Genomic DNA, 16,629 nt, shown 5'->3' on the forward strand with positions numbered 1-16,629 from the left:
TTCCATAACAGGATAAAAATAAAAACCTGATGCTGTTCTTTTGAGACTATTCTCCTACTACCCAGAGGTGTATTACTGGCTGAAGACAAAAAAACAGGCAGACTGACCAGAGTTGGCAAAGCATGACAAAGAGGTAATCTTCAGTTCTTGAAGTGTGTCCTATTTTTACTGTGAGGGTTGTAAATGTGTGGTCAAGGTAGAACTGTAAAGTCAAGATAACAGACAACGTTATTGCATTTAAAGGTTTAAGAGGTAAATTCCAGACTGGGCGTTTAGCACATCTGGGTCTCACCATAGTCCACAAAAGGCTTTTAGTGTTCCCTGGTAGTTACTGCTATGGTTTATTGTTTTGTATTTTGTGTTTTGCAGCTATAGGAAACCTTTTCTCTAGGATATGCAAATTATAGTATAGAAATAATAGACGTATGTATATAAAGTTGGATGACAGAACGACTCCCCTGCATCTTGATTGAATCCGGGTGGCTGGCTGCAGTATTACACATAAACCCTGTCTCCTCCATGTTAGTGGACGGGACATGGGCCAAAAGTAACTCTTACCAAACAATTTAAATGTTTTCTTTATTTGGGTAAGTTTGTACTGATAGTATTATGAATTGTAGTTAGAATGCTAACATAGCTAATGTAGCCGTGGTATCAGGATAACAGCAGGTTCCCTTTCGGGCTGCTTACTTCAATAATTTACTCAAATTGTGTCGAGAGTGAAAAATTGGGAAGATAGTTACATAAAGAGATTTAGAAGGAGGAGAAGAATCCACAGATTCCGTGTGATGCTGATAAAAGTGTCAAGGGAGGCGCAGCAGAGTATCATGGGAAGTATTTATGTAAAAAACACACTACTCAGTCTCAGTTAATAAGCCAAATCCTACACTAAACTAATAAATCCTAACACTGATTGAACAGCAGCACAATCTCAATCCAAATCTCATTCATCCTCTCCTTCCTCCTCACAAGTTCGAAATGTTAACACAAGTAGAAACAGTATCGCAAGATGAAAACAACTCAATCTGCCACAATCAAAAGAGCGACACATCAAAACAGGGCACGGAGGCACTTTGATATATTCTTTGTTTTTTTCTCTTCATACTAACATATACTGGTTTAGTTGCAAAGTGCGTGGCGGTTTAGGGAATGATTTATTTTCTAAAGGATGCTCTTTGCAGAACACTAAACTTTATTGTCAGTGGCACATCATTAACTCCCTGGTATGATTTATCAAAATATTGCAGCTTTGTCAGTTTATGAATCATTAGCAGACAGGTTGATTTTTCATGGTTGGTTTTAGAGAGGCAACTCAGCCAATTTGTGGGGGAGTTTATGCACGATGTGAGGAGTTTTTTTAATCTTCAGCTTATTAAAAAACAGAAGTCTCGCTCGTTAGTCAGTCATCTTGTGTGTGTTTAGGGGGAGAAGCGTCTGTTGGGCCACGGCTCTTGCTCACGCTCACTCTTCATGGGAGAAAAAGGCCTGCAACAAGTCATGCAACAAACTGTGCCCGCGTTTATTTTTATTTTTTTTCAGTGATTCCGCCTCAGGAAAATTTCCCACATCAACATCAGCACTGCACCGAATCAAAACCCATCACCCAATTTCGTTGTTTCGAGGATATGACAGCTGTGGTGCAGCCGATTTACGTTTGCTCTTCATTTAATAGTAGTACAACTAATATTATAGTCAATCAAGTGTAAATAAATATTATCTCTCCCTCATATCTCTCCTCTCACCCCAACCAGTCGAGGCAGATGTCTTCCCTGCCTGAGTCCAGCACACCTCGATGTTTCTTTCAGTTCTCCACTGTCACCTTGTGACAGCTTGTTGTAAGAACTGTCGGGTTTCTCTATAATATTGTAAGGTCACAACCTTTCTCTGTCAAGTGCCTTTTATTATGTACGTTGTGATCGGGATCCTGGTCTTTCACTTTGAGATCAGGACTCCAATTTTGTAAGGCTTTCACTCGAAAGTCTACCTCAACAGATGGAAAATCTTTTTCCATTTTCCACATGAGGGCATTTACTCTGAGCTGGCAACTCTCTCTGGTCCGCCAATGCTTCAATCGATATGTATTCATGGGTGCATATGTAATTGATGTAGTCGAGGGCTGAGTCAGGGCCCTTGTCCCATGTACTGCATCTTTTCATGCAATCTCTCCAAGATGTTATGTCTGAGCAGGTTCTGGAGGAAAAGTAGTTACTTGTGACTGTGATACGCTGGCCACCTGTCAAGGGTGAACATCGTGCCCAATGTCCGCTGGGACTGGCTCCAGGTCCAGCTCCTCTTCCTTATCCTTAACAGTATAATTGGCATAATGGATGAATCTATGGGTACAGCACCCATAGATTTGGTGCTTTATAAATAAAACTGAATTGAATCCAAAGTGATGCAGACGTGAACACAGGGGTTAAAAGCAGCAAGGAACATTCAGTTAGCATATGTCACCGCACATAAAACATTTGCTCCTGTGACAACGAGCCACTGTCTCTCAGCAGCACAGCGGGAATGAAAGAAAGAAGACAAAGACTCTTCTCTACATGAACGCTCTTTAAGACAACAACATAAACTGCCATCCCTTTCCAACAATGAGTGACGGTGAGTGTGCGAGACATCCATGTCTTCCTCCACACAGACCAGCAGAGATTGACTCCGCCTGAGGAGGTTCTGCACGACTCACTGCAAATGTGCATTCTTGCCCCCAACTCCCCCAGCAGAGTGAAATCAGATTAAAGACTGAGCGGCTCATGTCCAATAGAAAGTTCAGACCTTTTCAAAGCAAACAAGGGCCAACACCAATCCATTCAGAAGTGAGTCAGGGTGAGGAGAGACACGAATCCGTTCCAAAACTGCCATTGATCTCGACACCGGTGGGGGTGTCCTCGTAGAGAAGCAGGCTCGCCGCTATTGATTTAAACCTCCTCTGTAGATTTTCATTACAAAGTAAAAGTTGTAAAAGTCCTTTATGCTAATGTTTGTTCTTATTTATTTAATGTCATTGCTTTTCCTTTTTTCGTTTCACATTTTTATATTCCTCTCTTTGTATCTCAGTTAGGAGCCTTTTGGGAAAGTGCCACTTAAATGAGCCAGTGACTCCACAAGCCTATTCTATTTATCAATCTATTTGAATTGATAACATTTCCTCACTTCTTAAATAAGAAAACATGTGTGATGTGACAGATTGGAGTTGATCCAGTGTAGTGGTATGGATGTAACCTTATCGATAACCTTTGAACCTTTGAGCCTGAGGGGGAAATCAAACAAATAATCAAATTGTGTCCTGCTCTTGTCTGAGTCCTGAGTCCATAACACTTGAGGTTTACCCCCCGTGTAAGGAATCCCTAACATCAGTGTCAGTTTAATCAAAGAGCAGAAGGTCACAGCAGGACAGATGATCCAAGGCAGCATCAATCATCTTAATATAAACTCAATATAAGAGTTCATTAAGAGATTCTCAACACTTTGTGTATGGTCTCCTGTAGGGAGCAGGAATAAATCCATCATTTATTGATCACTTGCAGCCCAAGATAAAATAAAGTTGTTCTTGCAGGTGTTTGACATTCACTCGGTGTGGAAGCAGAGGGTCAAGCAAACCAAGAGCACTGACATGATTACCTGCCAACTGCACCTCTCCAGTAGACAGCATCTTGGGTGCTGCTCCTCGGCGGCCATTAGTGGGGGGAACATCAATGATGTGGAACGTCTGTGGAAAGCAGGGATTTAAGGGGTCGCCTTGAAAATACAGTCTCAGACAGTGCATGTGAAATCAGAAACCAGCCATAGAAATGTATCGTGGGCTGCACCTTGATCGCCCCTCCCTCCTCTGTAGGATTTGGCACTTTTTGGTTTGGCATGCTTGATGTGTGTGAGTGTGTGTGTATGTTTTTTGGCAGGTCTGAGCAGAGGCGTGTTTATACCTCTGCAGGTTCCTGGGACACCTGCAGGTGACGAGTCTTGGCTCCTGTTTTTTCACCTCTGATCATCGTCTGTCTGTCGATTTGTGCACCTGCCTGTTCAGCCTGTTACCTGCCTCAAACAGATTAGGAAACTGAAGACGTTTTCTCTCCCGTGAGCTCTTTCGTGTAAAGCACTGAAGTCATAACGACAGATAGCAACAAAAACAACTTGCTGAAACTTTTAAGAAAGGAAGTAAAGCAATGATGGAAGGACGTGAATGTGTAACGTCTGGTTTAGAGTCAGAGCCTAATCCGGAACCAGTTCTTTATGTTTCAGCCTAACAACTGGTTCCAGCGTGGCACCAATTCTTTGCTGGTCCAGGATCAAGAACTGCGTTCGTCAGAGGCTGGGGGCGGGATTATCGTGGCCAACCAGACCAACCAAAACTTGGTTTCTTACAAGGTTTCACAAGTTGAACCAGCTCTGAACTGGCATCAGCTCAGCGCTAGCATTTGGTTTACTTTGGTGGAAAAGGGGAACCTTCGCTACGGCCCAACGGTGACCTTATGAGTCCCCTACACATGCCTTTTTCTCTAATGAAGATCTATGAATTATTAAAAAACGCATATATAACAATTCTAAAGGTTTTTCCTGGATCTTCCCCCTGATCTGGATCCTAGGCCAAATTAACTGGGCTCTTCCCTGACCCATCCACTGAGTCTCATGGTAATCTGTTCAGTAGTTTTGACCTTATCCTGGTAACTAAGAGACAGACGAAAACATAGCCTCAATGTTGAAAGTAACAAAGTGCTCTGTCAGAGTCTCCGCCCTAAGTGTTGTGGTTTTGTGAAGATTTATTTAGATGCAAATATTTAAATCATCAGATCAAACAGCTAACACAGATCATTCAATACAGCTCAGTAGAAAATGATTAAAGTCTCAGAATTCACTTTTCTGCGCGGACTGTTTGTGTGATCGGGCTTGTCTGAAGCACATTGAAATCAATGTCCATGATGAAAACCCAGGAGAGGAAAGCATATGCAGCAGCATGCCGATAAAAGTTTTATCCACCGCAGAGGTTCGACACAAAAGCTTTGTGAGCATCCTCTCAGATGTGCGGCAGCAACAACAGCAGTGTTTTAGGAAAGAGAAGAGCTTTGTGTCCAGACATCATTACCCTAAAAATCTAATTATTTATTTATTTAAATGGATATGGGAACATTCTTTCTTTTAGATTAAGCTTAAATTACATAGCTTTGTCAATAAATAATGACCACAGATACATTGCAGTATTCAAAGATCATCTATAAGCACATCAGAGGTTCATGTTTTTGAGTATTTGTCTGTTCTCAGTGATGTGAGGTGGGTGGGGCTCAGCTGGGGGGAGGGGGGGGGGGGTCAATGTAATCATATAAAGTAAAACACACTCTCCTAAATCTAATAGCACATGAACAGTTTAATCTTGTATGTCTTTATTGAAAACACACATTAAATATAATTATAAGCATTCCATATACCGTGGAATGGCATGGTGTGGTATTATGGTATCATACGGTATGGTATTGTAATATGGCATGGTATGGTATAGAATGGTATGGTATGGAATGGTATGGCACAGCGCTGCACAACATGGCATAGTCCAGCATCAAATTGCCTCCATCGATGATGTGTGAGATGAATATCTGAACTCTGACATTATTTTATGAGCATTTCATACCAGTTCACATCAGAGTGTTTTCTATTGGTCAGGATAGTTCTAACCCACAACTCCAATCTTGTTTCATAGGTTCACTAACCACTGACTCCAATTAGCTTTTATTACTGTGATTAGCCTATTAGTTCACACACGTTTTCTCACCTACACAGTAAATGTTCCAGAGATGTAATTATTATAGATGAGAATAATAAAATAAGAATTGATGACGATTGCCATGATTGACCATAAGAATAGGTGCAGATAATTCCACTTACTTTTTCTTTCCTCAAGCACAAATCAGAGTTTAGCAATTCAGTTAAATCCTGTGATCAAATGATCCCTATATTCTTGAATGTCTTCATTATATAAACAAATTAATCAAGCTACAATTAAAAGGACCATAAAAAGAATGAACAAAACAAAACATAGATTTACAACCATGATGGACACGAATTAATGAGGTTAATGAATCCCTCCTTTCTGCTACTGATCTACACTTTGTATTAAAGTCCTCTTTGGGCTGTTGTTGACCTATCATCATCCATAACCATATCGACCATTTGACCAATGAAATCAAAGACTTTAGCTTGAATAACCAACAAGAGGTGTTACTTTGACTTTGAAGAGCAATTTAATTGCCTTACAGCTGTAATGTTTCCAGCATGGTGTTGTGAATTTTATACATGAGTGTAGAACCCAAAAGTAGAGCTCTTTTAATGAAATAAAATGAATAAATAAAACAAAATTCAACCTTTTGGAGTGAAACCTCCTACTCCAGTCCTCCAAGTCGAGGAGTGAAATCCAATAGTTCCAAATTGTTCCTTGTGTAGGTGTGTTCACTGTTCTGTTTCCACATTTTGAACATTTAAACATGTTCTTACCTGGGATTCGACAAGATGAATCCAGCAGATCAGGTGGCGTTTGGCCACATCGCCCACAGGTCCAGAGTCTCATTGGCTGGGTGAGAAGAATCCTCCAGATTCAATCCATTATCTCCAACCGAACAGCAGGTTTCAGGAGCTTTCATCTCAAACCGGACGTGCCAAGAGCAAACCCAGTGCCACAGTATTGCTCTGAAGAACATATGTGGTTTTACTATGATATGTTTCATATGGGAAACACAATTTTTACTGTAACTACGTTTATCCATTTAGTTGTTGCAGTTCTGAACATTGCATCACACGCACGGTCCACTCAGAAGATACAGTGTCACTGGTTCAATGTCTATGTTTCTTTGAGAGTTGTCGCAGTGTTCATAAACACTGTCCTCCTCTTCCCAACTTTATAATTTAATCACATTTATCTTCACTTAGTCACGACCTTTTTCTTCCCCAAAGATCTCATTAAGATCTTCACTTTTACTTTGTATTACTGGAATGAAGACATTTTACCAAAACACTGTCTGAATAATACTCACGGGTGATGGCAGAGGAACTCAAGCTTGCAACTTTCACACAAACACACACACACACACACACACACACACACACACACACACACACACACACACACACACACACACACACACACACACACACACACACACACACACACAACACACACACACACACACACACACACACACACACACACACACACACACACAGGTCACCGTAGTTCAGGATGTTTAATTGTGGAGTTCATTCGTATTTGATTTCAAAAGCAGAGAGAAGTGAAGGGGAACTAAAGGATTATAATTAGGAAACATATTTGAATAAGCCTTCACCGGGGTGTCTGGTAATTAGGATAATTCACATCCCGTATTACACAATAACTCAGCGCTGAATCCTCTTTATCGGCCATTTCACTCTTGCACAGGCCCCTGAGGTCCTATTGAGCGTTATATTGAGAAGCATCCTTGCTGCTACAATAGCAGAGGTACTACCATTACAGTTGATGAATCTGGGAACACAGACACATTGTGTAAAAGATACAAGTATCGATCATCCTGTTAATGCATAATCAGCTAAGCAGCTTTGTAATGACACCTGCAGTGTGCAGCCTATCTGGCTTCATTTTCTGCACCACTTCACCTGTTTACTGTAAGTAAGTATATACATCTCTAAGAGTATTTATTGATTTAGTTTATGCACCACTTAAATACGACCTAGTAAGTGCTGCTGCATAATATAATATTAATGTTCCTTCTTGAAGAGGATCCCTGTGTCAATGAATCCTTGGTAGCAGCGCTGTGGGAGCTTTACCTAAATGCTTACTCTAATTTTAGACGAATGCAAATATGTGCACAATGGCTGAGCTAACATGCTAATGCCTACCACGTTTAACGTAGAGCTAACAGGCGTGTGGTCAGAAACCTCAGTATTGGACAAATATGCGTGGGATGAAACATAGGGGGGGGGGGGTTCGTCAAGGTCATTAGGTTTAATCCATGGAGACCATGAAGGTAGGAACAAATGTAATGAAAGTCCAGATGTTGAAACATTTCACTCAAAGCTACAAATGAAGACCTCAAAAAATGAATGGTCCGCCAATGTCTAAGGTTCATCCTCTGGGGACCAAGACCGATCGATTCAGTCAATGTCCTGCACATGTTGAGATACTTGACTGGATAAATTCAAGTCATCAGGGGGCCACCAAAGTCACTGAGATTCATCTTCTGGGTACCATGAATATCTGTACCCCCTTGTTTTAGGTCAATCCATCCAATGTTTTTTTTTAATAATTAGTTCTTAACACAAAATATTGGTTGTTTTGTATCACTCTCTATCACTAAAAGATGATGCTGCTTCTCAATGATAAGTGCCTAGAAGTGGCCGGCTTATTCTGATTTCTCGGGACATTACTAGGCATTTTTGCTATAATGTAAAGTGCCTCTAAGTGTTCCACGTATTATACTTTCCTAATACAAGGAGCGGGACATTTCTAGGCATTTGCCTCAATGATAAGTGCCTAGAAGTGTCCGGCTCATTCTGATTGGTAGGGACATTTCTAGGCATTTTGCTACTTTGATAAGTGCCTAGAAGTGTCCGGCTCATTCTGATTGGTCGGAACATTACTAGGCATTTTGCTACTATGGTAAGTGCCTAGAGGTGTACAAGTATTGCACTTCTGTAACCACTAGTGTGGGACATTTCTATGCATTTTGCTTTCATGTAAAGTGCCTACAAGTGTCTCCCTGAGACTTAGCTATAAATAAAACCTCCTACTTAACAAAATAAGCCATAATCCCACATTAACAGACTCCTATTGTTAGTGTGTTTATTATTATTATTATTTGACCGAAGGGGACCACAGAATACTCTCCATTGTTCCTGAACTATAATCGAAGTCCAACATAAAGCTTGCTCCCCCCAAAACATCAAGGCCTGGCTGAGGCTTTCATGCAGCATGGCACTTTGCCGCTCGCCTTTTGTTCATGCATATAAATTGTCGTGATGAAAGGAGTGGCGTAGTTGTAGACAGGGACTGATCTGCGAGTCGTGCTCTCCGAGCCTATCACAACAAATTGAGCTTTCCCTCTGAAATCCCCCCCTCCTTCGCCTTCTGACTGTAAGCGCCTATGTCTTCATGGCTCGCTAAAATATTAATCAGGCCTGGAGCAATAACAGTGACGGCCACACAAACAAACACATACAAGGTGTCACATGCGAGTGCACAAACACTCACAGGGAACACACACACATTGTTCACAGCGAGATACTTGTATAATTTAGTGGTTCACTGCCTTTGATATCCAATGGCTGGATGGCTCACAGTGTAGCGCTGATCCTCGGTCACAGACATGACTTCCTCCCTTGGGAACAAAGAGGAAACTGCAGAGTGCTGTTATCCTGCTGTTGCTGCTACCTCTCACTGTGCACAGTGCATGTGAAAATGAAAGTTATACCTCTATCTTTCACACAAAAGACCAGGTTCACTGGCTGCACTGGATGTTCAGCTTCACTGCCTGACATTATTGTTTTATGCTCTGAGCAGTAATTGTTTCAGCGACCACAGTGCGGGGCCGTCTGCAGGAACAAAGATGGATGTCAGCGACCAGTCGTGCAGGCAAGAGGAGCACAGATGAGAGAGCAGGACATTCACATTTCGCTCGCAGCTGTTGCAGTTTCTGGGCTCATGAGTCCTGAGACGTGACTGAATGTGCTTTGCCATATGCATTAAGGTCAAGGCGGATTGTATAAAAACCCTATGTAAAAAAACATTTTAAATCAAACTAGTACCCTATAGTATAGACTAGTTATGGATAGTGCATTATCATACTGTACACATTAGTATAGTATAGTATAGCAGGTATAGTAGCATACTATGGTGAATTCAAACCTATTTATATACATACATATAGATGTTTCCTTATACTAATCTTCAAATACAGTCAACATCATTTGCAAGCATGTGCCACTGCACAAAATGCTGCAAAAGAAAGCAAGAGAACAAAAATATTATGCAAAGTGCCAAAAAGAAGATGGCAGTAGTTGTCAGGTTGAATGTTCTGAGCCACGCTGAGCTGTGCCCACAACGTCTGAGCTCTGTTGCCGCACATGTCAGCTCATCCCAAGAAGACACAGCGGCCTCTGACTGAGATACAGCTCAGACGTAGCCGAGTTTCAGAGAATTAGAAACAGAAGAAATGAAAAGTGATGATAAGATCACTGTCCTTTCACATATACAAACACAAATTATTAACGTTTCTCTGCAGCAATGCTTTAAAAAAAAGAAGGAGATATTCAGTCACTCTGGTCAGAGCATCACTGGATCTGCAATAGAAATAGTCCATGTCCCTAGACTGTTAACCACAACCGCTATTGATCCACGTCTCATTAACTAGTTTCCCTCAGCTGATGCTGAAGCTCAATAAATCTCATGAGGAATATGATGAGAAATTGTCTGAATGAATTACTGAAGAGTCAGTTGGGCTTAATTCAGACTCAGGGTTGGTCAAACCCCTCAGCTGCACATCTTGTGACATTTACTCTGTTTAATATATTGCACATTAGCATATATTTATTAATTTATGCCAGCACACAAGTAGGGCAAAAAAGCTGTATTACATAACTTCAACGGGAGACATTGTTATGCCTGTTCTGAAACACAAAAGAGAAAATACGCATCTTATTTTGAATGAATTAATTACATAGTACTAATGTGAATATGTCTGCGATCTGATTTAATGCCACAGCAGCAGCACTGTAGAGGGTTTCCACATAACTTGAAATGAAGCATTTCAACAGAGGGATACCTGAGCTGGATCAGGTTATGACATTAAAATATAAAAAAAAAAAAAAAAGGTGTCAGATGGCTGGATCTGTAATCTATGTTCACAGCAGTGATCTTTCTTGGTTTAACATAAATGCGGACAGTCAAACCAAAGACACAGAAGCGTTTCAGTTTCTACCTACTAATTCCACAAATGTGATCTTCATCATGGCAACAACATTCGTAGAATCACTTCCTCTTTACAAGTATGTCTTCAAAGTATTTGAGCATTTATTTTGAAAGTGTGTGAACTTTGGTCTGAAGATTGTGTGGATTACTTAACAGGGTTTGGAAATAATGCATGTAAATATAACAGCAGTAGAGCAAATAATTCAGACTTATGTATAAACCACATTTTTAATCTAATTTTAACATGAGAATAGAAAATCTTCACTGCAGATAAACCAGGTAGGATGAACAAAAAGTGTTCTAACTTCACTCTACCCATGTTTGTAGAGGACTCACTAATAATTCTGAAGTAGCTTCAGAGCATCAACACAGATTAAGAAAAAAGCCCATTGCAAAAAGAAATGCACTATACTAACAGGCTCATTATTACATGGTTAAGAAAATCAAGATAATCAAGGACGAGCAGGATCCAGGGAGAAACTGTAAGAATCAAACCTCAAGTTTAGATTAAAAGGCAACAATTGATGAATGATAAATAAACACAATTCCCAATCACAAAGTCATGGTGCATGATTCACAAATCTTCCTTGTTTGTCCTCAAGCGTCTTGTGGCATTTACCGCACAGCACTGGATGAAAACCAGTTTAAAACCACATCACCTGAACCAAACGTGACACTAACGGGATTTCTAACGACGCCGTGCCGCAATTCCAGTCCACTCACACTCTCTCCCTCTCTTGCAGGTCTAATGAGTCATGACACTAAAGGGAGCCGTGAGCCTGGAGGCTTCCTCCCACGCTTCCTCCCAGCCCCCTCCTCTGCCTATTTGAGGAGCTCCCCTCTGCTCCGGTGCTCCAGAGCAGCGCAGCTCTCTCCTGCTGCTGCGAAGAGACGGGACTCCCCGGCACGGCTGCTGTTTTTACAAGTGGGATTTACCCTGCTCTCATCCTCGCCCCAACATGAGACTTCTTCTTCTTGTTGTTGCGGTGGTGGCTCTGTTGAAAGGTTGGTGGATTGCTGTTGCTTTTTCCCTGCTGAAGTTAGTGGAAGTCAGTTCAGGACCACGGACAGAGGCAGAGACGACTCCTCTATTTTAATGCATGCAGGCAAACCCAGTTTCTGTTATGTCACATTTAAATACTTTTTCTTTCCTCTGATGCAGAAAATCTAGCGCTTCCAGTGGGGAAAGAAGGTCGGAGAGAAGATGTGGTATGTTTTTTACTGATAAAATTCAATGATTATAAAGTGAATCCTGGATGGGAGCATGGAGCTGCATGTTTAGTTTGTTTGATTACTTGCAGGTAACACGATGCCTGGTTGAGGTCCTGTCCAAAGCTCTCTCCACACCGGACTCTCAGCTGGATCAGGAATGCAGGGACATTCTCCAAGCAGGTCTGTAGCGCACAGGTCGCTGTTATGTCCCATGTTGCTTCAGAGTAGACCATTAAAATACTGTAATATGTAGCCCACATAGATTTACAATAGGTCATTCAGGGAGAGTGCTCTTTGTTGATGCGCTGCACACTGAGGAGCTGGTAGATTCAAGCTGATAAAAAAATACAGTCACGCTGAATATCTTGCCAAGCAGCTGGTAACATTAAAAAAGAGTAATTGAGATTATTAGGATCACAGTTTTCATGCCACTTCTACCTTCAAGAGAATATTTTCTCTTATATGATAGAAGTGATTCGCCGTCACAATCAATTTGATCTAGACTGAAATGAAATGACAAATCCATCATAACGTGTCCCTAAATCTGTACGTCACTGATGATCTTTCTTTTGCTCTGTCACAGGGGTTAAACATGTCCCTCTGGACAAGAAGAGTGGGGACGGGATAGTAACTCATGAGGAGGTGGTCGAAGTTCAGCCCAAGGATACAAAGACAAAGGCAGCCGATGTGAAAGACATCGAGGCACTCCTGAAATCCGTAGAGGAGAAGAAGGAAAACCCAGAGGACGAGCGCAGCCAAGAGTCCTGGAGTCTGGGTGACGAAAAGGAAAAGAGACATGAGAACGCAGAAGAAGAAGTAGTGCGGGAGAAGAGAAGCAAATGGAAGTCTGGGAGATACCACCAAAAGAATTACAAACGAGATGAGGAGCCTTTAGGAGACGAGAGGGACGAGCCAGAGGAAGAACGTAGCCAAGAGTCCTGGGATGTAGACAAAAGGCATGGGAACGAAGTGGAGGACGAAAGAATCAAACGCATATGGAAACCAACACACCGCTACCACCACAAGATAAAACTTCACAAACGTGGTGATGAAGAGGGAGACGAAGAGCGCAGCCAAGAAGATTGGGGTCTTGACAATGAGAGAGACAAGAGGAACTGGAGGCCTGGCAGGTACCACCAGAGGAGAACCAAACGTGATGAAGAACTTTCAGAAGGAGCCAGGGAAGAACCAGATGAAGAACGCAGCCAGGAGAGCTGGGACTTTGACTCTGGAAGAGAAAAGAGGAAATGGAGGCCTGGCAGGTACCAACAGACGAGAAGCAAACGTGATGAAGAGCTCTCAGAAGGAGCCAGGGAAGAACCAGATGAAGACCGCAGCCAGGAGAGCTGGGACTTTGACACAGGAAGAGAAAAGAGGAAATGGAGACCTGGCAGGTACCAACAGACGAGAAGCAAACGTGATGAAGAGCTCTCAGAAGGAGCCAGGGAAGAACCAGATGAAGACCGCAGCCAGGAGAGCTGGGACTTTGATACAGGAAGAGAAAAGAGGAAATGGAGGCCTGGCAGGTACCAACAGACGAGAAGCAAACGTGATGAAGAGCTCTCAGAGGGAGCCAGGGAAGAACCAGATGAAGAACGCAGCCAGGAGAACTGGGACTTTGACACAGGAAGAGAAAAGAGGAAATGGAGACCTGGCAGGTACCAACAGACGAGAAGCAAACGTGATGAAGAACTTTCAGAAGGAGCAATGGAAGAACCAGATGAAGAACGCAGCCAGGAGAACTGGGACTTTGATACAGGAAGAGAAAAGAGGAAATGGAGGCCTGGCAGGTACCAACAGACGAGAAGCAAACGTGATGAAGAGCTCTCAGAGGGAGTCAGGGAAGAACCAGATGAAGAACGCAGCCAGGAGAGCTGGGACTTTGACACAGGAAGAGAAAAGAGGAAATGGAGGCCTGGCAGGTACCAACAGACGAGAAGCAAACGTGATGAAGAACTTTCAGAAGGAGCCAGGGAAGAACCAGATGAAGAACGCAGCCAGGAGAGCTGGGACTTTGACACAGGAAGAGAAAAGAGGAAATGGAGACCTGGCAGGTACCAACAGACGAGAAGCAAACGTGATGAAGAGCTCTCAGAAGGAGCAAGGGAAGAACCAGATGAAGATCGCAGCCAGGAGAGCTGGGACTTTGACTCTGGAAGAGAGAAGAGGAGCTGGAGACCTGGCAGGTACCACCAGAGGAGAACCAAACGTGATGAAGAGCTCTCAGAGGACAGGCGAGACGAGGACAACGGAGAACGCAGCCAGGAGAGCTGGGACTTTGACAAAAGACACGGAAAAGAAGAGGGAGAGGTGGAAAAGCGCATTTGGAAGCCGACACACCGCTACCACCACAAAAAGAAACTTCACAAACGTGGTGGAGACTCATCAGAGGACAAGGAGGAACAGAGGGGTGTTTCAGAGGAGGTTGCAAAGGACAGGGACGAAGCCCTGAGGTACTCCTCTTGTGTCTCTTAAACTGTGCATGTCTGTATTTTGCATCCCACTGCACAAATCGTTGCAGTGTTCAGTAATAGCAGCCAAATCAAAATCCACTTTTGCATAATGAAAGTGAACAAATCCCTGCATATGCTGGCATGAAAAGTTCCGCATCTAACTGCGGCTGCTTTTCAGGTATCTGGCAGAGAAGCGTAATCCGTGGATTTACAGAGGGTTCTACCATCCGGCCTTTAAACGGGTTTCAGATGAACACGCAGCAACTAAGGTGAGCGTGATGAGACGACTTCCACTCTCTGCCTGCTTGTATGAAACGGGAACAATATAATTGCTTGTTTCTTTGCATCCTTATATGGATCCCAATCTCCTTTTGCATTGAATGTGCTCAGATGGACGACCTGGCCAAGTTGCTGAGCTACAAGATAAACCAGCTGCCCGGCCATTCTAATCAGGAGGTTGCAAAGAGAAGCACGCACCAGAGAGCCCTCACTCCGCAGGAGGTAAACACTGCACTCACTGACTGTGAAAAAATACCTTTATGGCTGATTTGGGGGTGCAATCGCTGTCATGTTTACTTTGCTACAGCTCTAACTAGGCCACTGTACTGAAGTCTAGGAAGAATACTTATACTTATATATCCACAGTAAATCGAATTGTGCTGATGGCAGAACTACGCAGCAGCAAAGGTTCAGGCTGAAATTGATCATTTTAGGATAAATGCAAATCATTCAAGTTTATAATAAAACAGTCTACCCTAAGATACACCTGCATGTTGCATAATATCTATGATCAATAATTATTATAATAATAAAACAGCTGCTACATAGTGCTTCTCAAAGAGGACATGGAGCTACAATTTAAAAGATCACAGCAAAGCAAATTAAAAGTGTAAACATCCAAAGACAGCAGATAAAACAATACATACTTTAAAGGTAATGACGAAAGAGAAGGATAAAAGAAACACATGTAATTTTCAGTCTAAATCCATTTCCATGAACAGTTTCCACCATATATCCTAATGACCTCGTGCAGACATTAAGCTCATCCCTCCACCAATCAGCTTCACTGAGGGAGAAAGCAGCCACGGGCTCATTAATGAAATCTCCAGTTGACACGGAGATGTCAGGATTGAGCCCTCACATCCACAGAGCATCCGTGAATATGCATCTGTGCAAATGGGCATCCAGAACTGTCCCTCATGAGCATGTCCCAGAGACACCAGAGAAAATCACGGGCAGTGACTCGTTCCAACTCTGTCATACACAGAATCTACTCCTGCATTACTCACATGTGCTCGACTCTCACTGGGCTTGTTTGTCCCACTTTTACTTTTTGCAGTCACGACTGCTGCAATAATCACAGTAGGAATCTCGTGATTATAGCCTCCCAGGGCAATCAAATTGTTATGTGCCCATTAAAAGGAGAGCAAAGGCCGTGGATACCTCCCCATCTCCTCACATGGGTGCTTATTTATGATTTCATGAGCACTACAGCTCAAGGGATAATGGTTTTATTAACTGAAATGACAAATTTATTTTAGGCAAATGTGAAGCAGGCCTATAGAAAAGGGGTGAATTCATTCACTACAGATTTATGTCCCAAACGTTATCAAAAACAACAAAATGAATGGCTTTTAATCGCTCATGTATAAATACTGCGTTTTTTCCAGGATAAAGATCTGGAAAACCTAGCAGCCATGGACGTGGAGTTCCAGAAAATCGCCACCAAGCTGAATGAGAACGGTGCATAAACCAGGACGGACAGCATATAAAGACGCCATCTGAGGATTACAGCTGTCGTGTTACCGCATGTCTGCCAATTCAGTGTGCTTACCGTGTAGCAACATAAACAAAAGCTGGAGCCTTGCCAAAAAATACCAACTTGTTTATCATTGTATTTGTGATATTTTGATGTTCTCAATTTAATCCGCATGGGAATGATCTTGATGTTTATACATGTAAAGAGAAAATGTGAAAATAATATATATCTCGAACAGAGTGGAATAATTGGGTTCTGAAGTT

The 16,629-nt window shown here is 42.3% G+C and overlaps 1 protein-coding gene across 1 annotated transcript; it reads left to right on the forward strand.

Annotated features, from left to right (window-relative positions):
- Positions 1-12,088: 12,088 nt before the first annotated feature.
- On the forward strand, positions 12,089-16,358 carry chgb (chromogranin B; the record flags this gene model as incomplete). The annotated part of the gene is made up of 7 exons (XM_053445873.1): positions 12,089-12,151; positions 12,244-12,334; positions 12,738-14,411; positions 14,454-14,607; positions 14,768-14,876; positions 14,998-15,108; positions 16,278-16,358. Coding segments are annotated over 7 exons (2,283 nt in total), but the record flags the coding sequence as incomplete, so codon positions are not given.
- Between the last annotated feature and the right edge of the window lie 271 nt (positions 16,359-16,629).

Source organism: Pleuronectes platessa, chromosome 17 (genome assembly GCF_947347685.1).
Source record: "Pleuronectes platessa chromosome 17, fPlePla1.1, whole genome shotgun sequence".
NCBI lineage: Eukaryota > Metazoa > Chordata > Actinopteri > Pleuronectiformes > Pleuronectidae > Pleuronectes > Pleuronectes platessa.